This window comes from Hesperophylax consimilis, chromosome 7, assembly GCF_061612785.1.
Source record: "Hesperophylax consimilis isolate HC1 chromosome 7, BYU_Hcon_1.0, whole genome shotgun sequence".
NCBI lineage: Eukaryota > Metazoa > Arthropoda > Insecta > Trichoptera > Limnephilidae > Hesperophylax > Hesperophylax consimilis.
In genome coordinates, this window is record NC_142842.1 from 24,184,725 (window position 1) to 24,211,976 (window position 27,252).

General features: G+C 34.3%; 1 protein-coding gene across 4 annotated transcripts in view; it reads left to right on the top strand.

Annotated features, from left to right (window-relative positions):
- The window catches only part of LOC149422517 (methanethiol oxidase), a 475,124-nt gene that overhangs the window by 321,666 nt on the left and 126,206 nt on the right, over positions 1 to 27,252 (top strand). For all 4 annotated transcript variants that reach the window (XM_089633333.1, XM_089633332.1, XM_089633335.1 and 1 more), the window contains exon 4: positions 20,132 to 20,317. In XM_089633333.1, coding sequence (XP_089489459.1) covers positions 20,132 to 20,317 — 186 coding nt within the window. The remainder of the gene's footprint in view (positions 1 to 20,131; positions 20,318 to 27,252) is intronic.

Consider the following 27,252-nt stretch of genomic DNA (forward strand, 5'->3'; position numbering starts at 1 on the left):
AACTCTAAGCAGAATTCTTGCCTGAACAGACTATGCAATAATTACAACAGCGTATTATCTAAGGTTGATATTTTCAGTTGCGAACTTACCAAATACAAGAGGCCCATAAAAGAATATTTCTCTGAAAGTTTGTGAATAATGTTTATGGTCTCTATTGTTTAAATCTCTATTATGATTTGATTTATATATTCAACCTCTCTCCATGGCTATAAATGAATTGTTTTGTAAATTTTTCATTTTATATAATCTTTTGTTTTGTATAAATTTTTTAATTCATATTCCTTCCTCACAAATTTAAATAACTTATTCCATATAATGCTGTCTCAGTTAAAGTCACAAGGATGAAATCGATAATTGGTTTTATTTCACTATATGATACGTATGTACAAACTGATTAAATGTAAACTGTCGATTTCCCGAAAATGAATAAATAAATATAATAAAATAGTTTAGTTTTTTGGTTCTCGAATGTTTCATTTAATAAAAAATGAACATTGAACAAAAATAATGTTTTTGTAAATTGTGCTATCTTACCAGGTGTTAATATATCTTTAAGATTATTTTAAATCTATCATTTGTAGTTTCGACAGGAAAGCTACTTATATTCAGAGAAATATATTTTTTAATACATCTATTTGAATTTCATTTTTATTTCAAATCTACGAAAATCTTGGAAGTGGAAATTAACCGACTTCCCGACATCCGATTGATCTAAAACTCGGCACTCGGCAGATAGACTCATCGTCAATGACAATGTATTTGATCAATTCTATTCAATAATCCATTATTTTGGTTGCAATCACGCATACACACGCGGATTAGCGCCCCTGAGGTGATGTCTCACCAAGAAATAAATAGTAAATAAATATACGCAATTCTCTGAAATTGGATGATATTACAACAGTTAATCTATGAAATAAATGTTGATCCTACCCAATATAAATTTGGCTTAGTTTTTAGTTCGGTTGACTCCAGTCCCTGGGGATGTAGGTTCAATCATTACACATTCAAAAAACAAATATCCACGGTAAATTATTTAGAAAAACAGATGTTGTATTGTAGTAAAAAACTTTGGTTTTTTTCGGGTTGATTTTTTCTCTGTATTGTTAAAAATACAATTAACTGGAGATTTTCGAAAATATTATTGACTTTTATTATTTTTTTCAGATATATCAGAATTCTTCAGAATAAATACAAGTCTTATGAGATTTTTTTGTAAATAAACACAGTATCTACTATGACTTTTCGGAATTATGGCATTTGTCATGGAATTTTACGATGCGCTTTTTCACAGATTAAAAAAATCAATGTTTACAAGTGACGAAACGACAAGATAGAATAATATTAATAAACGGTATTTGTTTGACAAAGGAATAAAAAATATTAAAGTAATTTAATGCAAGGAGCATTTTTTTAAGGATAATATTACCATAAAATCCAGGGAAGTAGGATGAGCTTACAGCAAATACAAGGACGATTTCTTGGCACACTAGGGATTGAGGCCGGACATTTAGATAAAATAAAAATAAAAATTCACTGAAAAGTTTTATATTTTTAACATTTAAATAACAGCACTGTAAGTGTGTTTTTGTTTACGATTTTCTCAATGAAGATTCTCTATTCTCTCAGGTGTTAAATTAATTAAAACAATGGTAATTGATCATGAGTAATGAACAGTTCCGGTAAGTTTGCAGGGCCGCAATGGGCTCCGTAGATTTATGAATCATATTTTCTGTACACTTCCCGGCCGTAAACTTGCTCTATCTGGTTGTCATCCCGCTAAAGGAAAGGAATCTCCGATTTCCGCCCTTTCTAAGTTTCGCTTGGCGAAGGGCGGAAAGGTTGTCAACGAATTAAACCAATACAAAAGAGATGATTTAGATCTTGATTTTTGTTAATGATTGTGAATTCAATTGAGAAATGCCGTTTATTTATTATTTTGAATGGGATATTCTTTTTAAGTCCTCAAGTATTGAATTGTTCATATTTTCAACCTTAACTTATCTGGTAATAAATTTAAGATATTGTACAAGTCATATTCGAAAAGATAGGCAAAGCAAATAGTGTAACTTTTCATCGCTGAATAGGATTTTACCAGAATCAGTAGTCATGTAAATTGGCTTTTTAATGTTTTAATGCTTTTTAAAACACACAAAGACCCCTTGAAGTTGGATTGTCGGTAACCCAAAAGTTCGTTCGCAGTTGGAGGTATTCAGGCGACATCGACAGCCGCCACACACCCTCCCTACTTCCCACACGGGAACATCAGTCCTCGGGTATTGGATTGTTCATATTTTCAAACATAACTTACCTTACTCAAAGCGGTTTACAATGACTCATTTTTATTTAAGATTTTATGCAAGGAAAAAAACAATTTATTTCACCTTAAGTGGTAAAAAATTTTCTTCATTTTCACGAAGGTGTAAATGCTAAAAATTCTTACGTGCAATAATTGTGGTTGGTGGAAAAATTTTTCATTTTACCGATTTGTACATCCGAGTTTAAAAATGTCTTATTTAATATAACTTACATACACACATTGTTACATTTTCTTTTGATTAATTTGGCTTCTACAATTCAGCTTGAATCTATTAATTGGTACATACTTTATAGTTTCTGGCAGCGCATTATAACATTGAATTCCTTTATTTAGTAAACTGTTACGTATTTTGGCTTTATCCTTTTTCGGTAGCCTAATTTCATTTATATTACAGGAACGTAATATACTCTCAACGTTTGAAACGACAACAGAATGTGAAATCATAAAAATAATAGATAATATGAAAGGAGGTTCAACCAATCACTCATTTAATAAACTTAAGTTTAACAAAAGGAATATTTCAAACGAACTACAAAAATACAATAATCTCACCTATTTACAAATCTGGAGATTCACATCAAGTAACAAATTATCGACCAATAAATAATGTTAATAGCGATAAAGAACATTCTGACTTTGGAATCCCGCAAGGTACAGTGCTTGGACCAATTCTTTTCACCATATATGTTAACGACATTTTCTTTCAACCACTACATGGCCAAATTAAGTCGTATGCCGACGACACAGTTCTAATAATAAGCGAAAAAACTTGGGAAAACGTAATACTTAAAGCCACTGAAGACATAAATACTCTTAAGAATTTCTTCGACATTAATTTGCTATCACTAAATAGCGATAAAACATATGTAATTCCATTTGCAATACACACAAAAGACATCCCTAAAAATTTTAACATTATCATGCATGACAATTCCAAAATACATAATAACAATTACTGTCTCCAAAACTGCACAATACTAAAAAAATACAAATACAATCAAATATCTAGGAGTAATTATCGAATAAAATCAGAAAACTGATATACTGATATATCCTCCATCACAACACAAGCAACATTTTCGGCTTTCTGTGGTGGTAGTAGGAGATTTTCAAACATTGTTGGGTTATTCGTAACCCGGGAATGTTTGTCTTTCTTTAAAAAAAAAAAAAAAAAAATGTATTTTTAAGAATCAGAAATTTTTTGTCTTTGAAAAAACTATATTTAATATATTATGCCTTGGTCCAATCAACTCTACAATATGGTATCATTAGTTGGGGATACACATACAAAACTAACCTTACTCCAATAGAAGTGGTACAAAGGTTAATAATTAAAATAATATTACGAAAAACTTCCGATTACCCAACGGATCGATTATTCGAAGATTTTCAAGTGCCTTCATTTAAAGATCTTTATACTAAAAATGCATTAATTCAAATCATAAAAGAAAAAGACAAGTATCAATTTCTAACTGAAAACAGTACTCGACTTAAATATATTTTTCCATGCCCAAAATTAAAAACTTCCTTTGCATAAAATTATTACACTTACCGAGCAAGATTTTTTTTTCAATCGACTACCTGAAGAAATTAGAAACATTTATGATAACATCCAAATAATAAACACTGTGAAAAAATATTTTAAAGACAAACTTACAAAAAATAAAAATGTTTCCAATTGAATTAATCTTAAGAATAACTTATAATAAATAATAATATTTTGTTTTTTATTTATTTTTGCCAACTTAGTATTTATGAATTAAAAGATTTGAAATTTATAAAATAAATAATTGGATAGTTGACTTAGGGGGTTAGATAGACAGACACAAAATTAGTTTCGTAATATTCAATCGAAAAATCTTGATTTGTTTAGGATGTAATCTGAACATTAAATTATTATTTTTCTTATTGTGAAAATTGCACAATTTTCAACCAATTACATAATATGATTACTAAAATATTCAAAATTAGAAAAGATAGGGAAAGCAAATGGTATAACCTTTCGTCGGTGAAAAGGGTTTTACCAAAAGGGTTTTACCTCTACATGAGAGAGTTTGGTTATTACCCATGGCTGTTTCCAACAGCATTTATCTCGGGAATGCTGGGTATATGCAGCCTTAGTTCCAGAAGGGATGTTGCATTACTCCTGATGGCGTATAAGCTACTAAACGGTTTAGTATCAATACCAGACATTCTGGCTAAAATAGGATTTTATGTCCCGGATAATTTCGCGCGAGGCCGCCAACACAGGCTTTTGATTCTTCCTAGGTGCAGAACTAACTTACCAATGGTGATGCCCTTGGGAAGAATCACTAGGTTAATTAACTGCCTCGCAGGAAATGTGGATATTTTCCACATGTCCTACAACGTATTTAAACGTGAAATATTATTATTCAATACTTAAAATTGTAAATCTAAATTTGAAACTTTTTTCTTTGTCCCACTTGTAAATGTACCTATTTGTTATTCACTTTTTTGTAAATGTTAATTATCGATATTGCAATGTTCTGGTTCATACTGTTTTTGCAAATAAACAATAAATAAATAAAATAAATAAATAATCAAAGTCGCGTAAATTAGCTTTTAATGTTAAAACACTCAAGGATCCCTTTATATTGGTGCTCCGGTAACCCAAATGTTCCGGGCCACTTCGTTCGTTAAGTTCGCGGTCGGAAGGATTCGGGCGACATCGACAACCGCCACACCTCCTCGCTACTTCCCACATAGGAACAATATTTTACACTGATTTTGCAAGAAATAAACACTCCATCTATATACCGCAATGTCTCAATATTGTTTTCTTTGTGGGACCCAATAAAGTGGAAAATATGTTTTCAATTTCTTGAGAACAGAACAATGTAGGTTTACATTTAATAAAATCAACAGGAATTCGATCGAGGATATTAAACAGTACATATTGCACGGAGCAAATATATCTCTAAGGGAGTTTAGCATAAAGCCAATACTAGAACTGCTCCAATATGAATGCTCGCTTTATTCCACGGTCAATATATTGCTTGTACCGCGTGTTATATTAAATATTCAATTTAACGCGACCGGTAGTGTTTTGTTTGCCTATAGTCAGATTAAAGAGAAAGGTAATGTTTATTGGCAAAATTTGATAAACAACGTACCGGCAAATTAAATTTTAACATCCTGAATAAACACAATTTCTTATTTACATATTAATCGGTCATTATTTTTTAATCCTAGCTCGCGAAGAGCGGTCTTTAAGGGATGTTTTTATTTATTTGTTTACGCGAGCTTTTTTCACAAATCGTCAGATTTTTTTTTCATGCTAATTTTTTCGATTTTGCGAACAAACACCTATTACCCGTAGAGTCAATTTCTTCGTTTTTCGGAAAAGTTCATATGATCTCATAGAAATCGTTTTGTGTCCCTTACTGTCATGGTTAGAAATATGATCTAAATGGTTACATGATAACTCAACACAGTGAAAATTCAACACACTTTTAAAAAGTTATATAAAGTCGTTAGAAACGATGAAAAAAAATTTAAACCTAACCTAAGAAAGAGAAAACACCACGCTTTATATTCAAATATAAAGCGTGGTGTTTTAAATAAGAAGTTAACCGTAGAATAATTAAAATGCGCTACTCTATAAAACCAAAGGTTCCGAACGCAATTTGATAAAAATATAAAGGTTTGTAATTTTTTTTATTTAATATTTTCCAATGCTCAATATAACGGATGAGCCGCGTATTTCGCATTTGGCGGGAGATTGGATTGACATTTTTCATAAAACGTGTTGTCGCGTTGACACTTCTCAACGTACTGACCTTAAACAGGTCTCGTTGCGGAGGGGAAGAGTCAGGCTACACGTAAGTGTAGCCAACATATCGAAAATAAAATTCATTCGGTCGCGAGAGCCTCAGTACACTTACTTTCTGGATACGCCTCGTATATTACATTTCTAATAAAAGACTTTTTTTTCGTTAACAGTAATTTTATTTCAGTCTTATTCAGAGTAATTTTTTTTTTGTCATTTCAGTAATTTAATATTTCAAAAATTAAGTGTTTCTTTCTTATATTAAAATTTGAAAGTGTATTTTATCACCTTTCAAAAACAGTTTTTTAGTGTTCGGATACGTTCAGAATTATTCCATTTATTTGGACTTTATTGAGAAGCAAAAAATTGTCCTTAATCTTAAAAGAACCAATTTTTTACTCACCGGTGACGATTCTAGTTTTATTTAACGATAAGGAATTTCCTTAACCTTAAAATTAACGACTTTTTCTAAACTAACGCGGTTCTATTTCTCTCAGCTATCTGTGATAGACAATTCCTTATCCTTAAGTAGAACTGGAATCGTCCGCCTTCAGTAACATTTTCTGGTTACGAATAACAGGACGATATTTTTGAAAATGTCTTATTACCACCAACCACAGTAAGCGGAAAATGTTACATTGATGAAGGACTTAGCCAGCCAAGGAATTGAATTAACGACGCATGGGTGGGACCCAAACGCGATGCCAACTCTGCTACTGACCGGACACCTGTAAATGAATAAATAAATAAATAATTTCTGTAATAATAGAATTGAAACCTATAACACATCAAAAATTGGCGCTTTTACTTTAAAAAATAAACACCATACTTCAATAAGCCTGTTTATTCTAGACGAGTACCTTTTTAGTAATTTATTTCCTGTAAAAATAGCCTGGTAAATATTGCGACATGCGATTTTTTCACCGGTTCGCTTCAAAACAAATACGTGCTGTTTATTTGGCGACGTTGCCAAAAATAGTATATTGTTTATTTGCTTTTCCCGCCAGATTATCTCAGTTGAAGCCAAGGGTATTAAATACAATGAACAGAGCCACGTTTTTTTAGCAAAGCTCAGCTTTATTCTAAGAAGAATTGTGTTATTTTATTTTGGTTTTTTGGTACATCAAAATAATATGTTTTAAGAGAATGTGTATCTACACATATTTGATTGAATATATTTTAATAAGCACATTTAGACAATGGATCACAGACATAGGAATTAATAGACGAGAAGATAATGGCGAGGGGTAAAATCAACTGTTGAAGAACGAAGGGGGTAAGGCTGACTGTGATTCGTCAATAAATCAATCTGACAGTAAATAGGCATCTCGCATTATAATATCACCATTTAGTTCTTAAAAGTAAAATCTGCTTTTGAATGAATAGACATTTTTACATGGGAGCGCAAATTACTCGCCACGTTATGAACTAATTTGCGAAGTCCAAATTCGGCAAAGTAAGGCAGCTTCTATTTTCAGAGTCGTAGTTAGTTTCAGAGTATTTAGTTAAGACACTTTTACAAATGTTTCATAATTTACTTACCCCAGTAAACAACGATGAGCACACTTGAGAATCGCTACATTGTGATGTGATAGTATATGTTTCTAAAACTGATCCATATAATACGGTGTGAATAAGCTTAAAATAAAGTAAAATAATGCTTACTTATGGAATGTAATACGACAATTGGGTTTATTCTCTTTTTCACATCTATTTTTACAAGTTTTCATATAACAAGTCAACATTTTGCAGTGTTATTTCGTAAAATGAACCGATGATGCCTCGACCATAGTTCGCACAAGAATGATGACGTCACGTTTTCAAATTTCACTTGAGGCCATACGCGAGCACAGCTGGCTCCAATGGAACCGGTATGGGGAGTGGGAATAATACGCTTTTAATCACTTAGGGCAGGTCTACTAATATTCATATGTCTATGCAATGGATATTTTTGAGTACGAGATTAAAAAAAATAAACTTGAATGTTTTAGTTTTTGTTTATGATAGCTACCAGTTCGCAATATGATCAGGGTTGGTATCAATGTATTGGGAACGGGCAGAATAACGTTTTAAGTAAACTAAACTCAAGTATGGTAAAACTATAATATATTATGACCATGCAAAAAAGTGGTGATTCGGAAAGTGTGCAAGGGTGATGTTAGCATAGTGAATAATTGAGAACAAATAAGGTGAGAAAGGGACTCTTGAATTGTTTGGATATGTGTTGCGGATGAACGAATGAAGGAGTGTAAGGAAATTATCACGTGAAAGTGAATAAGATAAAGATGTTGGTGACGCCCGAGGAAGACAAGGAACGATCATCTTGAGTTGGGTCATTTCAAGGGTCAGATTTGTTACAATATGTATGAGAAGATGTATTAATGCGAATGAAGCGGAGATGTTAAATAATAGGTATCGTTAGTAAAATTCATTAGTTGTCTAAGCCCCAGCAAAGCTGAGGACCTGGGTTCAATGTCTAGAGGCGACCGAAACTTTTTCTGTTTCCAATTTTCGTTTGAGTGTCGTTAATGTTGTATTCAAGGATTAAATATAATAAAATAAATTTTAAATTTCTAAATTTCTAAACAAGAAATCCTGTGGGTAATATAAAGTTTTTCAGAGAACGATCCGAATGAGCAGTTCTAGAAAGATATTCTTCTAGTTTTATAATCCCATTTTCTCGGAATCAATTCTTGACCTTACTCGTGTGTAATCCTCTTAATCTTTTACAAACCTTCCTGTAAGGACCATTCAGATTCTTAGAAACACGTGTAGATACCATGAAACTCATAATAATGATAAAAATATTACAGATAAATTGCCAGTTTTGTGCTATTTCACTTTAAGTGCGGTTCACTACAATAAACGTAAAAAACATGACATAAAATATATACAGTGTATTCAAAGCAATAATAAGGGAAACAAATTAACAATGACAGTGCGCAGAATAAAATTAGAACATTAAAATATTCTATAAAACCGGATGTATCATCATGTGTTACTAGATATTCGTACAATTTATCGTTTAATGAACTAAACATCATTTACATCCAAACTATTACTGCAAGTAAGAAGTTAGGGATGTGTTTACTAGTAGTGATTCATTATTTGTTATCACATAAGTTCTAAGTTCTTAGTTACTAGCTGACGTGTACCCGGCGTTGCTTGGATTTATGAATGATTTGTAGTTAGGTTTTGAATTCCAGTGTACCTGGACACTGAATATTAGATTATTATGGTAAAGAATTGAAAAGATTATTTTTTAAGTATTTGTTTCACTCTATCGTGCCATGTCTTCCTCGGGCGTCCTCGACTTCTTCTACCATTCACGTTATACATTTTCACTACACCACTTTTTTGTTCATCACATTCGCCACATTTTAACAGGCATAAGTATTTGATTCATTTGATCTTTCCATGTCTTCCTCGTGCGTTCCGTGTATTTCGTGGCCAGATCTGATAGCCAGATACTTACTTCCACACCATCCTCCTCCCCATCTCTCTTCCTGCATTCCATGAATAATGATGCTATAGTCCGACTTGATACTGATTGGGAGATGGCTGGGAGCATTTGTGACTCTTGTGCGTTATTCACATAAAAATATAAATTTTATCTTTCTGTTTGGAGCAAAGATATTAGAAGAACGAGATGTGCTATGCGCAGTTCGTACTGAGTGGAATTGTTTTGCCGAGTGTCGCCGGTTTTGTTCACCAATACTACTGCACACCTTCGCTTGCGCTAAGGTATCCGCACTAATACATAGAACAGATTTCTGTGCGTACACGTCCCGATACCGTTCAAAGTACCCTAATTAGGTAGTACTCCGGCTACGGTCCGGCGGCCAACATAGCATATCTCGTTCTTCTAATATCTTTGGTTTGGAGCCATATGGTCATTTCAAACTTAGCGCTTATGCCTTTGAAATTATCGTAATTCTCAAGCTCTGTTGGATTTTGGGATCTCATTCCAGAGTAAAATAGTTCCATAGTATAAACCCTGCCAGGGGCGAGGTTGCCAAATTTGAGATTCGATCCCCTAACGAGGCCGGGTACGAACCCCAAATAGCGGAACGAGAAACACAACCGAGATATGAAGATACCGAACCCGTCGCAGAATCCATTAATACATCCTAACGGCAATTTAAATTAAAATTAATATTTTTTAAGATTAAAACGAAAATCAGTACCTATTCCTTATTCAGAAAATGCGAACATTCTTGGTTGGACCTATTCATACATTAAACTATCTATGATGATAATTACTAGTAGTTCTGTGAATAGTAAACTCCGCGTAACGTTGATTACGCGGAGTTTACTATTCACAGACGTCTCCGTCACAACGCTCGTGTGCTCTGGCGGAATAAAATTGTTCTGTCAAACATGGCTACCATGTTGATAGGGTGGACTCACAAACATATTTATAAACAGACAAAATGTAAAGAGGTCGAGTCAAAACAGGACTTCACGACAATCACTACACTTAGTCAATTAGGTATAGAACTGTGAAAATCAATTACCTACCAACTATTTAGTGTTGCGTTTTTAGGTAGTATGTACATTAAATCACCTGCTCCGGTTCTCAATATGGATCTGATTTTATGTAATAGGATTTTTATTTTGAGAATACCGCACAATAGTTTCAACTGCTCGGAGCTAAGAACTGTATCATGTAACAGGCTGAAGGGATGGAAGAGGGAAATGAGGTGGGGAATAAGATAGAATTCTCGAAATTTTTCAAAGGAAATTGAGCAACTTTGATTAACTTGCTGACAAAAAAGATTTATACTGTGGATAATATTGCACTTTGAAAAATCAATCCGTTGTAAAAATTATTACATATTTGCATTTATTGCATTTTCTCTCGAAATAAATAAGTTTTTGTAACATACCGAAAAGTATGTTACAAAATGAATACTTGCTTAATACTTTTTCATGGCCTTAAATGCCTTTCCTTACCTCTGTGTCACATCAGGATGCCAGCGCCGCCTAAATTTTTCAACATTACCAAGATATATACATTCACTATCGTACAAAATGATTACTGATTTTACTAGTTTCACGCTTTGGTATTCCACCGCACTCAGCTACTCTACCACAGTGACAAAATCACCCGTTCTTTCTGTAACAGTGACACCAATAACATTACTAAGATAGGGAATCAGTGTTGTTTATAGTGTCGAAAAAAATTACCGTAATAATATCGTTTTTATGCTAAGGCTTAAGTTTCATAGAACTACATACACATGCAATTTTCGATTGCATGTATATATTGTATATGTCGTTGTATGTTCGTATGGAAGGTGTTTGAGACGTCACGCCGGCCAACGTGTCTGGGGACAGTCCCGTGACCCGGTGACAGCCATCTTAGCAGTCAGTAGCGTGACCTTCTAAGTAATAGCCCCATTAAAACCATTTATAAATTTGTGATTTTTAAATCAATGATAACACTGGTCGACATTTATTTTTTTAAGTGCTGTCCCTTAAGCATAGCTAATTTTTTTTATATTTATTTAGTATCCATAAACACGAAATGAAACAACATTTTTTTTTAATAGGTCATTTTTTTTTATTATTTAACAAAGTTTTTTTACATAATTCTTCCATAGTATGACGGGTACTTACTTAACAAAATTTAAAAACTAATTCAATTTATTTTTTTTTGCTCCTGATTTGCGCTTGTGAGTATTTTGAGAGTCTCTCTGCAGGGTCCAGCAATAGTCTGCTATCAAAGATGGACTCCACTTTCCTTGGTATCACTTTTCCATATCCGCAATGTCCTGGTAAAATCGTTCGCCGTGCTCGTCACTGACATCTCCCATATTTTCGGGGAAAAAATTCAAATGAGAGTGAAGGAAGTGTATTTTTAGTGACATGTTACATCCCATATTTTTATAGACTATGAGCATTTCAGACACAATGCTGATATAGTCTTCACTTTAATGACTTCCAATAAAGATCTCGACAACATTCTTGAAGGCTGACCAAGCGGCTAGCTCGACTGGTCTCAACACTGTTATAAAATTCGGATCAGTCAAGACCTCCTAGTTGCGCGTGAGGTTTAAAATTGAATAGCCTTAAATGTGTACCCTTCACCCCCCTTTGTCCCTTGTCCCCTTTCCTTGATCCGGGCCAAAGACAAGGATTATTGTTATCAGTGTTATCGTTGCATCTTACCCGCGAACATTTCGTGTCATATTTAAACCCGCATATGTTGAACTCGGCTGTGATCATTTTGGAGCACAATCGTCCAGCGAAACGGTTTTACCCGCCGCAGTGAATTTCACTGTGTTTTTTGTTTTGTGTTAAGTGTTAATGTTAATTGTATGCAAACTGATAAGAGAGCAGAACCAGCGGCTTAAGGAGAACGAGACCAGGGTAAGTCTTTGGCCTTTTCCACTCATTTTCCTCTTGCAAACACTAAGGCAATTCAATTCGTTTTTATTTGTCTTAGTCTATATCGCATCCGCAATACCGCAACCCCCCGCACAATTGCGTACAAAAGAGTTCCGCACAACTATCAAATTGGTCCAATTTCGAACCGGGTTATATTGTATTACTTTCGTTCGCAATTGCAATCTATAATCATTATTTGTACCAAAATCATGGCATTTGCATTATAAATGGGTTAAAATTTAGTCCGTCAAATAGTTATATTAAAAACGAATTACATTTAATTCCTCGTGGCAAATTATAGGTTGACAATAATTTAATCGTGTATGTAGGTACCTGGTTTAACGCAAGGAATCGTATTGTGTAAGTAGGTACTTGTATTCAATACTGAATTCTAATAATACGAGTACATACTTCGCTAGCGTTAAGTACGTAGGTATGTATTGACGACCGCTAACAATAGTTAGTAAACAGAATAATAATATTCAGTTGTTATTGAGTTTAATTTGGAAACACATATCAGAAGAATTGTTTACTTTGATCAATTACGCTAGCGTTAATTAAATTATAGCGTTATTTAAATTATAATTAATTATTTGGGTTAATTATTTATTGCTAAATACATAATGGCCACTAAAGAAAAAAAGTTGAGATTACTGACGGCTCAGCGAGATGCGTTAGATGCACGTCTTACTAAGTTATTTGAACTATCAAATAAAATTTCCGACTTGAGTATTCTAGAGGAGTTTCTTTCGTTAGTTGAAACTCTAGACTTGACTAGAAGTAAGTATGAGGACATATCTCAACAAATAAATATATTAAATTTGGAAATCGATTCAAACTTTGAACCTGATTTTGAAAGATGGTTCAAGTTCGACGATATGTACGGACATATCAAAAGAAAAATATCATTAAATCGGGAAAACACTTCGCGGGTGGTTAGTAAACAGAAAAAATGTAGTGTAAAACTCCCACCGATTGAATTGGCATATTTCGATGGGGAAATAAAAAATTGGCCCATATTTTATTCAAGTTTTATTAACACCGTACACAATAACGATACACTTTCGAATTCAGAAAAGTTATATTATTTGTTGGGAAAAATTAGTAACCGTGTTAAATCAACGTTCGCCGGGATCATTTTATCGCCGGAAAATTACGAAATTATTTTTAACTCGTTGATCGATAAATATAACGACAAAAGAGTAATATCTTCTGCATACATCGATCAAATTTTGGATTTGAAATCCTTTGCTGTTGCAAATATTAATAATCTGGAATCCTTCATTGATCATTTTGCGTCAGCTGTGGCAGCCGTTAAAAATGTAAATTTAGATAATTTGTGTGACTTTATTTTCTTACACATTGCATTGAAAAAACTTGATATGGACTCGGTGAAAGGATTCGAAACATACAATAGGGAAAATGAATTCCCCTCGTTTGAAGACTTGGTGAAATTTGTTCGGGAACAAGTTAAGATCTTGCAAAGAACCGGTTCTTCAAGAAAATCGGTGGAAAATAAAAGTGAAACGTCAAAACGGTCACAAAAATCGACGCATGCCTATATGAGCGCTGGTAGTGAGGAAAATCGTCAGCCTATTAAATGTTTACTTTGCAATAATTTATCGCATGGAAATTTGTTTAAATGTTCAGAATTTAAAAAATTGACTGTAAGGGAACGGTTCAATTTTATCAAAAGAAAGGGATTCTGTTTTAGATGCCTTAGTGATAGACATAAGGCTAGGGCTTGCAATTCAAATCAAAATTGTCATAAGTGTAATGACAAGTTTCATCATACAATGTTACATTTTGAAGAACAGGGTGCATCACACAAGGGGCAGTCAGACTCTCAAAATGCCCAAAGAATTGAAAACCAGAAAGCTGATCAATCGAATGATCCAAAACCGGGCTGCTCCAATTCTGATGTAGCTTTGTGTACTTTTTCAACTGTTCGATCTCATAATCTAAAGACTCATTGTACTGTATTGCTGGCTACCGCACGAGTGGGAATAATAGACGCACAGGGAAATGAACATCTCGTTAGGTGTTTATTGGACAGCGCATCTCAGAGCAATTTTATTACTCGGGATTGTTGTAGAAAATTAGGATTTTTTGAATATCAACGCCCGTCTTGTTCCACCGTTAAGGGTATTGGAGGATCGTCTAAGCCCATTACAGGCTCCATACAGACCGAAATTTACTCTCGTTTCAATCGATCAATAAATTATAACATTACTTCATTGATTGTGAATAAAGTTACAGAGCGCTTACCTACCGCCAAAGTTGATGTACCTTCATTGTCATATTTGAATGACTTACCGTTGGCGGATGAGTCATATGGAGAACCAGGAGAAATTGACATGTTGCTAGGAGCCCAGCTCTTCCCGCATCTCCTGTTGTCAAAAAGGGTTCAAGACCCTTTTCAGAGGCATAATCTGCATGCTTTAGAAACAGTTCTAGGATACGTTATTTTGGGATCAGCACCAACTCGGGTTGAGGATAATGTTAGCGTATCTTGTTGTGCCATGCTAGAAGAACCAGATGATATTTGTCTCAAAAGATTTTGGGAATTAGAAGAGGTAAACGTACCGTCTATTAAAAGTCCTGAAAATGGAAGATATATAGTAACTTTGCCATTTAAAGGGGATGTTTCAACCCTTGGGGATTCATTTGCAATGGCAAAGAAACGTTTTTTATGCCTTGAACGTAAATTGGAAGCCTCTCCAAAATTAAGAGAAGCTTATAATAATATTATCAATGAATATTTAGAGAAGGATTATTTGACTCTCAGCACTTTAAATGAAGGAAATGAGATGCCTTCATACATAATTCCGCACCATGGAGTTGTACGAGAGGATAAAATCACGACCAGTTTGAGAATAGTCCTGGACGCTAGCGCAAAAACAAGCACTTCCGTGTCATTGAATAATATTTTATATAGTGGGGAAAATTTACAGGGAAATTTTTTTAATATAATTATGAATTTTCGTGTATTCCCAATAGCTCTTTCAGCTGATATACGCAAAATGTTTTTGTGTATAGGAGTGAAAGATAGTGATCGGAGATATCAACGAATCTTGTATCGCTTCTCGCCCAGCGAAGATATTAAAACTTATGAGTTTAACCGCGTTTGTTTTGGTCTTACATCCAGCCCATTTCAAGCTTTACGCACTATCAGGCAATTGGCCTCCGATGAAGGAGAAGCTTTTCCTGAGGCTAAGAAAATTATTGAAGAATTTTTATATATGGATGATTTTGTATATAGTATGGAAACTGAAGAGGGTGCAAAGGAAACGTCCTCTCAGTTAATCGCATTATTGAAGACTGGCCAATTTGACCTTGTCAAGTGGACCAGCAATTCGCAAAATGTTTTGGAATCTATTCCAGATTCGCATCGCTTATCAGCGATAAAGGAATTTGATGAAGTAAGCATGCATAAAATATTGGGCTTATACTGGTCACCAAATTCCGATTTATTCTCGTTCGTCACTTCTACACCTAAAACAGGTTGTACAAAACGAAATATATTGTCTTGTGTCGCAAAAATATGGGATATTATGGGCTTCATCGCGCCTGTCGTTTTATATGCCAAGCTTTTAATTAAACAATTGTGGCTACACAAATGCGATTGGGATGATGAGCCTCCCGACGATATTGTAAGGATATGGACGCAATTCTGTGAGGAACTTTCCTCACTGAATAGAATACAAATTCCGCGTCATACTGGCATCACGTCCAGTAGCATCGTAACCATTGTTGGTTTCGCAGATGCCAGCGAAAAGGCATATGGAGGTATAGTGTATTTCCATGTCCAAAATCATGAAGCAATTTCAGTACATGTTGCTTGTGCAAAATCGAAGGTTTCTCCTGTGAAAATTGTTTCTCTCGCACGATTAGAACTTTGCGCTGCATTAATACTTGCAAAATTAATGCATAACGTAATAGAAACCTTAGAAAAACGCGTGAAAATTGAAAATATATACGCATTTACTGATTCCACTGTAGCACTTTGTTGGATTCAGTCTTCTCCGCACCGTTGGGGGACATTCGTGGCTAATAGAGTTGCTAAAATTCAATCTGAATTATCGGCTACCTGTTTTAATCATATAGCAGGCACAGGTAATCCCGCTGATTGTCTGTCACGAGGGCTTACCCCCAATCAAATTTTAGATCACCCGCTATGGTTTCATGGCCCACCGTGGATGAAATTTAGGCCTGATCGGTGGCCTTTTACCACATTTGATGTTACTATGGTGACAGAACTACCCGAACAAAAGTCTATTTCGTTAGTAATGACTTCTGATTTAGAAGAATATGATATTCTAACCCTGTCAAAGCGTTTTTCCTCGTGGAATAAATTATTACGATGTTTGGTTTACGTATTTCGTTTTCTTAAGGTGTTGCCATATCGAAAATATATAAGTGGGTCAGATTTAGAGTTCGTTGAGCTTAAAATATTGCGCGAAATACAACGAGCGTACTTTCCCGGGGAATTGATAAATCTACAACAAGGAAAAACGTGTAAACCCGTATTTCAACGTTTGAGACCGTTCTTGAATGACGGACTCATAAGGTTGGGAGGTCGTTTAGTCAATTCGGATTTAAATTATGATCAAAAGCACCCCATAGTTCTCCCGCGAAAGGATCACGTTTTAAATTTGTTGGTTGATCATTATCATAAAATTCATTGTCACTCGGGTCCCGCATTATTAATGTCTATTTTGAGGCAAAAATATTGGATACTGTCAGCCCGTAGTTTAATTCGAAATCGAGTACATAAATGCAATTCGTGTTTTCGGCTACGCCCTAAAACAATTGCACCTTTAATGGCGGATCATAGAGATTGTCGTGTCATTCAGTCTATAAACCCATTTACGCATGTGGGTATAGACTTTTCCGGGCCTATAAGGGTAACCATATCACGTGGACGTAGAATTCGTTCTCAAAAGGCGTATATTTGCTTATTTGTGTGTTTGACAACAAGAGCTATACACCTTGAATTGGCGTCAAGTTTGAGCACCGAATGTTTTCTGAACGCATTCAAACGATTTCTTTCTAGGCGTGGTCCTGTGTCAAATTTATACTCAGACAACGGAACTAACTTTGTAGGAGCCAAGAGAAAATTGAATGAATTGCACGCATTTTCGTCATCTTCACATTTTGGTGAAGAATTCGCAAGTATTTTGGCCAATAATAGAATAAGCTGGCATTTGAATGCGCCAATAGCACCCCACTTTGGTGGAAATTGGGAATCCAATATTAAAAGTATGAAGACTCATCTTTTTCGGGTAATAGGAGATCAGATTCTATCGTTTGAAGAGGCAACTACAGTACTTGCACAAGTAGAAACCATTCTGAATACGAGGCCATTGTGTAGAACGCTCTCTTCAGACCCCCCCGAGCCCCTTGCGTTAACGCCAGCTCACTTCTTGACGACAACTCCCTTAAAACACCTGCCCGCCATGGAAATCGAGAAGGATAATTTGAACCTTCTATCGCGTCATGATTTACTCGATAAATTAATTCAATCATTCTGGAAGCGATGGAGATTAGATTACTTGCATACTTTGCAAGTACGTCCAAAATGGAATACTCCTACTAATCCAGTAAAGGTCGGCTTAGTAGTAATAGTGGGAACTGAAAACGCCCCACCATTACATTGGCCGTTAGCTATTATTGATGAAGTTTTCCCCGCAAAAGATGGAGTAATTCGTGTTGCTCGTGTCAGAACAGTGCTGGGATCTTATATTCGCCCAGTAATACGGCTATACCCTTTGCCAACTCAATAGTAGTCTAGTAGCATTAGGTTAGGAAATTTAGGATAACTGTAGGTTATGTTAATTTGTTTATATGATAAATGCCATGACAATGCGGTTTTAAAAGGGGTGATTTCGCACCCTTTCAAGGCGGGGGGGATAGTTGCGCGTGAGGTTTAAAATTAAATAGCCTTAAATGTGTACCCTTCACCCCCCTTTGTCCCTTGTCCCCTTTCCTTGATCCGGGCCAAAGACAAGGATTATTGTTATCCGTGTTATCGTTGCATCTTACCCGCGAACATTTCGTGTCATATTTAAACCCGCATATGTTGAACTCGGCTGTGATCATTTTGGAGCACAATCGTCCAGTGAAACGGTTTTACCCGCCGCAGTGAATTTCACTGTGTTTTTTGTTTTGTGTTAAGTGTTAATGTTAATTGTATGCAAACTGATAAGAGAGCAGAACCAGCGGCTTAAGGAGAACGAGACCAGGGTAAGTCTTTGGCCTTTCCCACTCATTTTCCTCTTGCAAACACTAAGGCAATTCAATTCGTTTTTATTTGTCTTAGTCTATATCGCACCCGCAATACCGCAACCCCCCGCACAATTGCGTACGAAAGAGTTCCGCACAACCACCTCCCTTATTTGTGGTCCCACAAATATTCCTTCTTTAATTTTCTCGTCGCTGACCTTAGGAAACTTTTGCTTTAAGTAAATCATGCCATTTCCATCCTTAGAGAAGCCTTTTGAAAAAAAATCATCAAACCCAATTTAACGTGTAAGGGTGTAAGTAAGATATCTTTAGATTTTATTAAGGGAGCACCTTGGAAATTCTTCGTGCCAGGTTTAAGGTGCTTTCTAGTAGGCCAGTCCTTGGTCTTTCCTGTCTCTGCTGTCCCACTCGCACAGAAAACAACAATACTTTGTGTATCCCGCTTGCAGTCCTAGTAGGAGCCCTATTATTTTTAGATCACCACATATTTTCCATTCGTATTTTACAAATTTATTTTTTGTTAACAGCAGCTTCATATTGTCATAGTTTTCTTGCATGTTTGCAGCATGACCAAATGGAATGGATGGTCAAAAATCAAAAAATCAATGATAACTCACGAATAAAAATGAATTAATACACATTTTAGTAAAACTTAAAACCAAAGATATTAGAAGAACGAGATATGCTATGTTGGCCGCCGGACCGTAGCCGGAGTACTACCTAATTAGGGTACTTTGAACGGTATCGGGACGTGTACGTACAGAAATCTGTTCTATGTATTAGTGCGGATACCTTAGCGTAAGCGAAGGTTTGCAGTAGTATTGGTGAACAAAACCGGCGACACTCGGCAAAACAATTCCACACAGTATGAACTGCTCATAGCATATCTCGTTCTTCTAATATCTTTGCTTAAAACCCATAAAAACCTGACGTGATATAAAAAAACTAATCATATATCTGAAATCAGCGTGAAATTTCCTGTCAGATTTGGCTACTTTCGTTAAAGGGACAAAAATGTGTTGACCAGTGTAATTAATGAAAGCATTTAAAGTACCTATACATTTCTAATAAGTTGATCAGAATCATAAAAATAAACTTAAATTTTTCAGTCGATATTCACATTCTGCTAGGGTTCTATCCTAGCTCTGTTATTATTTCAGTTTTGTGATGTAACCGGCCAATAATGATATAATAATAAAACATTAATAAAACCTTCACAGAACTTGAAAATCAACTTTGAAAGTTGATGAATTGTTCAAATTCTGTGAAACAACCCGGTCTATATCGTCCGCACATTTTTAACGGTATCCCTAGATAGTTTATTCATCAAAGTTAATGGATTTTTTTTGTTCACACCAGTGACCATTGGTTCTCTGTTTCAGATTATTCACCGCACGTATGCGCTTAGTGTTGGCGACGAACTGCACCACAGCGGATGGAACGCCTGTTCCAGTTGTCACGGTGACCCTTCTGCCAAGAGGGACAAGCTGATCCTGCCCTCGTTGCATTCCAACAATGTCTACGTTGTGGACACCGCAACTAACCCCCGGAAACCGGAAATTGTCAAGGTATGTGTACTATATATTTAGCGGTTCCAAACAATTCCGTGTTCAAAACAGAACACGGAAGAAAGTGAGGAAAAAATCTAGCTTACTTATTATTTTTCATAGTGGTTTGTTTATTTAACTGCCGTATTTTATCCGGTTATCATGTTTAAAATTCAGCATTTATTAAACGTAAAAATTTATGAAATATAAGAAATAAAATTTAACATACATTATTGAATTATCAACTAAGGCATTTCTCTAAAAGTTCAAATTAAAAAATCAAATTCAGTTTCCTCACCGCGCTCAATTTAAATTTTATACAAGTTTGTTTTCAAAATAACCGCTCAAAGGACAGTAAATATTTTTTAAATCGTTTTAAATATCTAAATAATGTGGAAAATACTTGTAGTAGTGTTTTTGAATCGTTACCTTTTTTCTAATCAGATGGAAATAATAAATAGACATAAATCATTCTAATAAGTAGGTTGATAAAATTGTCTTCGAAAATAAGATTTTTTCTGAATAGTATTTCAAAATAATAGTATTTCAAGTTATTAACTCACAGCCTTACTAAAAAACGTGGTAATTTTTTATTCAATTGATAAACGACTGTGTATATGAAACCTTACTAATTGAAACTTAAAATAGTTCATGGAAAGATACATTAGATATTTACAGGGTTGTTTAGAGGGTTGTAACAACCCTCTTTGGCTGGGTATATATATTTATTTGTGAGATTTTTTTCATTTTAAATATACGTCGTAGAAAAAAAAAAATTAAAACTAGATACCATTACCTTTTAGTTTTCGTATTTGAAATATACGTTAATATATTAAAAGTGTAATATTTTAATTTGAAGCAGGAAAAAGTTGGAAAAATGGTTCACCAAAAACATTTTAAGTAAAAAGGTCGAATGAAAATTCAAAAAACAGTTGTTTTATTTAAGATGTTTTCAAAAAAATCTCTCCGACTTTTATCGTTCATACATTAAAAAAATATAATAATAATTCCCACAGAATAAACAAAAAAATCTGACGATTAATTTTTGCACAAAATAAACGATGATTTCTTAGAATTTTATTTCTCTGAACATGCACAAAGCATTTATGTTAACATCACTTTCATAAAATTCTTATAAAATTTACGCGGCAACAGACTATTAAAAAAATAACCGATGAACAATAGTTCAAATAATAGAATTTGTTTGTTCAATTGAATCGAAATTATGAAGAAAAACATACTGTGAATCACACATCTAAAACCACAAATCAAAACTGTCATGTTACTCATATTGCCGGGAATATCCGCCTGTCTGCGCATTCACTAGTCTGCCTAAATACAAATTGTACAGTCTTTGTACAATGTGTAAAGAAAACACCGTCTAACAGTTGTGAAGTAATTTTTTATAAGTAAGACTGTAAAAACTCCTGAAATGTATAGTGCTAATTATGCAATTTTGGTTCGTTAAATAAGTCTATTAAAGTTTTAAGCAGTGTTTTCTTTAGCAAATTCAAGACAAGGTCCACGTGTGAGTATAGCTGATAAAAGTCGTGCTAAAACAATATTCATAGCGCGACCTGGCGTAATGGACGGACCTATGGTAGAATTTGCCCTTGCTGGCCTAGAAAAGTGACCTTTCCGTTGAGTTTATTTTCATTGTTTCTGATGATCTTATTACTAAAACAGATGTTTCTAGAGGAATTCGCCTGGAAGTTATTAATTCATCGTCTAGAAAAATAAAATCTGTAGCTTACTGCTAATTTTATAGTTCAAAAACGTTTTATAAAATTTTCAAACCGTTTTACATAAAATATTTTAATGTTATGGTGCTGTTTTTATTAACCTAGAATATAAATTACTTTCATCGGTAGGGATCGCTCTAAAAAAATAAACATATTATTTTCGTTTCGTGTTAATGAATTACTCTTACATCATTTAATTTTTTTCTCTAAAAAATATTTTTGTAATAGTTATTAAATTATGTTTTGAATTGAACCTGTATTTACTACCTATTTGAGTCTCATCTACATCCATTTCCAGTTCAATAATAATTTTTATTTTTATTAGAAGCCTCCTTCCAATTTTCCCACTAAGAACCTTTTCTGGAAGTAAACCATCGATTGTAAAAGTCCTATAAATTAATAATGAACAAGTGAGGAGGTACCCTTAAAAAAGAGATAGCTTTTCCTGAGAATTCTCTGAAGAAATAGAATGTTCTCGTATTCTTGTTTTACTTTATATCACTCGTAATCGTACATTTTTTAGAGGTACGTACTGAGAACTTCTAAGAAGATAATTTTCTAACGATTTTTACTGCCCGAACTTAATGATGGCCTTTTTTAACCTCTTATTATGGAACCATCCCACTAGATTTTGAAAACAAAAGACTAAGATAAAATTTATCGAAAAAAGTAGATATCAGAAAGAGCAGGAAATCTTTTTGTGATGTCGGACTAAAAAATGGTTGAATTCTCGTATAATGAAATTATCTTAACAGAATATCCTCTCTTTAACTTTCCTCTTGTTATTTTCTTCAGCTAGTTATATTTTAATTTAAATAACAACATAATGGCAAGATATACACTGTTGTTTCCAGGCATTACAATTTTTAAAATGGTTTTAAAATTTTACATCTGAGTTGACAAACTTTTCCGATTTTCAAAGGCGATTTGTGTTCTTAAAAATAACTTTCGTTGAACCACTGGACTCAAATAGATCGACACGAAAACAGTTTTCCGTGAAATTAGGTAAGAAAATATGTTCGTGGGTGGTGGTGATTACGATAATATATCATGTAATGATTTAATTGCAAGCTTTAAATACTTTCAATAAACAAAAAAATAAAAACATAAATGAAAATTTATTATGAAAAGAAATGAGATCCCAGGGGCATGTTTGTGGTTAATGTTGTATGACCGTATCACAACAATTCAAGACTGTTCAAAATTAGGCAAAGGTTACCTAGAAGATGGTTGGGATCAGTGGCGGTTCATTGTCTAAATGAATAGAATTTAATATTACAGCGATTTAAAAAGGAAAAAAAATCATTTTGTGAGCATCTTTTTTTCTTCATCGATTATAAGGAGTAACGACATTTTAAAGGACTGCAGATCTAGAAAACCGTTTCAAAAAGAATTAGCAACATTATTTATGTGTGAAGTTTAAAAATAATCGATAAATATAACAATAGCGCCTATTACAATAGCAACATAAAATAATACGTCCATTGACTAATAAATTGTCTTGGGAATATGTTTAAAAAATGGCATTAAATAAAACAATTTTAAATTTAAAAAAATAGCAGATTACTTAAAATCGATGCATTCTGAAAGATTTGTAAGTTCTGTCAAACACCAAATAATTGTTGACATACAGAAACAAGTCAATATTTTCATGCGCGTAATGTTATAAAGGTGAATAAATCTGCGTAAGTGCCTAGGTTCGGAGCCCACAGACGCAGAACAGAATCTATGTGAGTCAAATGCATTCGGTAATCTTCGTAAAGTTTCATTTCCGAGTCCAAAATCCTCGAATAACAAATTTTGGCCTACCTATACCTACTAGCACCGTTCGAAACAGACTTTATGTTGTATGAAATATACCATAAGTTCTTTTGGCTCTCTTGTGCATTCTGGAATCCGCGCTGGGCCAGATTCCCATTGGTGGATTTTAAAACATGGTAATATTATACTTCTGAGTCTTGTTCGCCGTAGATATTCTTTGAGGGTTTGCACCGGCACATTATAGAAAACCGCAAATGGTTGCTACTTATCGAGCGGATGAACAAACAAAGGAAGAAAGAAAATATAACGTGGGAGTGAATCGTATAAGATGTCTAAATGGCCAAGACATCGCAAGATAAGTGAATCTAAAATTTTAGTCGGGTCATTTGTAACAGTTGAACATGTATGTTCATCAAAGGAGGGGCGCAAAGTCAAAGATGTGTGGCGGTACTTCCTCTCTACCTACCCCTCCAGGAAACGGCTTGATGATTGACTTGATTAGATATATAGATAAGTTACTACACGGACAAAACTTACCAATATAATATATCGCTAATTTATGATTTACGATTTTCACGGCCAGAAGTATTTTTGTTATTTGTTTTTGGGGTGTTATGCCGTGTTGCGCATACTACTTCTTTAGCCAACGTTGTGCGCAACACGGCATAACACCCCAAAAACAATTAACAAAAATATTGCTAATTTATTCAAAATCTTTATTTTTATTTTATTTCACACCATGTCGTTACCCGGTTGAGCAGCGTCGTGAGGCGGGTTAAGGTAAGAGCTGTCGGAAGGGATTTATTAATTACCTTTATAGAAGGAAAAATGGTCTGATTATTCGAATTCCAGTTAAAAACGTAACTGCAGGTCTTTAACAAATGAACTGACAGATTTCATAACAAAGTATCAGTAAAACGCGAATGTTTACGAGGACGGTGAAACACGTAAATAAACTAATATTGTCGCATTTCATCATAATATTTATCAGGAAAAGGACACCGGCATAAACACGTGTTCGGATATATTATAAATGGACTCATATTTTATCAGGAAAATAACTGCTATCACGTGTTTGACGGGATTTCAATAAATCAGCCATACTCATTTTTCTCCCTGTAGCAGTTCTGTAAACAGTGGACCACGCATAATGTTGATTATTTTGATTTGACAGCTCGTAGCGTTCATGCGAACACTGGCGGAGTAGAAAGTTACCGTGCAAAACTTTTACCATCTTGATAGACTTGATCGGACATGGAACATACAAATAAATATACAGACAGGTGAACTTCCATACGCTTACGTTAAGTCAGGACATCGCTACGCTCAGTAAATAAAACCAAAAATATCTATTTCGAATGTATTATTTTCGCCGTAATGTTTAATAACGCAAACAAAACAAAACAAATAAATTCAGCATCACTTCAGCTAGCCGCGAATGTTCAGAAATATGCACATAAATTGTCACCCTCCGCACATTCACATATTTCAGGTGCAGTTTTGGGGCGATTTCCCCCCGTTGGCGTTGCGCGTCGGTTGGATGCAGCGCGTCCCGACGCTGCTGGGGCTGAGTGCACTAACCGACGGCTACTAACTGCATTTCCAACCTTTCATTTGACGAAATGGCCGCTATAATGGACCCGCTCTCGAATGTAATCAATTTGCTCTATGATTGAGCCGTGAATGAATTTGTCAAACGCTAAAAGCTACACTTGTGCTGTGAACCTATTTATTAGCTCAAATTCTGCCAAATAGAGAGATTTCGTTATATTTTCTGGCTTTTGTAAATATTTGAGGACATTTAATGGATATGCTTTGTAATGAAAGAAAAATGTTGTCTCTCGCTAAAACTGCATTGCTAACCTATCAATTAGCTAAAAGGTAATTTTATTATTATTTTCTTTATTCAGTGAGTTTGGTTATTACATTTTATGGGTATGTTAAGACCACCAAACTAGGCACATGCCCGTGTTGTGGTGGTTGATTATATATACAGACTATTAAAATAATAAAGTATAAAATATAGAAGAAATTAAAATAATTATAAAAAGTATACATTTTAAAAGAAAATAAGGAGTTTATATATTTTAAGATAATATATGTAACATACAATTAAAACATATATATAAAGGGTATATCGGCACGTACCCGACAAATTTTAACCAGCAATTCCTGAGCATATATGGAGGTAAAAAATGTTATAGCCACTTTGCCGGTCTCTGTGTTTCCTCCCTCTTAAAATACGGGTCTCTTCAAGACCCATGGTTATTCTTTCCTCTCCTCAAAAAGTCCCCCACACAGCATCCCCAAAGAGGAAATAGGCCTTACAACGCTACCCAACAGGGTGGCGATATAGCTCCCTGTCTTCACACTGTACAGTCAGGGGCGCTATTGTCAGGTGTCACATAAAAAAAGGCCCTGCGGGAAATTATTTCCATCAGTGTAGTCTGTGTAGAGTTCATGTAAAAAATCATTATATTTCGTGAGTTTTGTATTTTTTGTGACAACATAATACATATACATTCAATTGACTATAATGGACCCGATCTCAGATGAAATCAATTTGCTCCCATTGAGCTAAAAAATTATTTGTCTTGTTATTGAATCTACTAGTTATGTGAATTTATTCCTAGACTGTCTATAATAGTGTACTATGCAAACGCAACAATAACAATTTTTCATCTGCTAAAGTTCTAGCGATATTTATTTATTTATTAAACGCACTATTGAGCTTTTATTTTATTTTTGTATCATTGAACTATTGTAAGTACTTAAAAATTAAAAAAATTTAAGAAAATATACAAAAAAATAAGTAAATAACAAAAACGTAAAATAAAATTAAATGCTTTGGTAAAAAAAGTGAACAGAAATTAAGATTAAAAATAAAACTCAAGAGATCAGGCTGAACTATATCACCCCTCACATAAACAACATCAACTTTGATTTATTCTATAACTAAGCGGTTCTGATGTTCATGTAACAAAAGTTGTGGAAAGTAAATAGATACAAAGGTTTATTGGTGCCTAGAAAAATAAAAAGAATGGAGATAAATATGGAATAATGAATATAAACATTGAATAATGGAATACACGACATTTACATTGATTAATTTTAATGTGAAATATATCGCCCGGATCAGAATACTTATTTTCGAGAATGTGAAGTCTCGGAATTGAGGAATTTTGATAAGCCAGTGTCAAGGTATTCATAAAGTAAAAGGGAAATACAGGGTTCAGCAAAACAGACAGTGCAAAAACAAATATTGCCGTTTTGAAGGGCCATAAAAAACTGCACAGAAATGGGGGTTATTTTAATTTATTCGACAAATTATGTTGTTTCATCAATTCCTTGTGATGACATCAGAAAGATAATGGCCACCTGATAAATTTATGAAGGCGATTGAAAAAGGTTGAAAACGGTACAAACCACCCGACAGAATAAAACCCCTTCCAG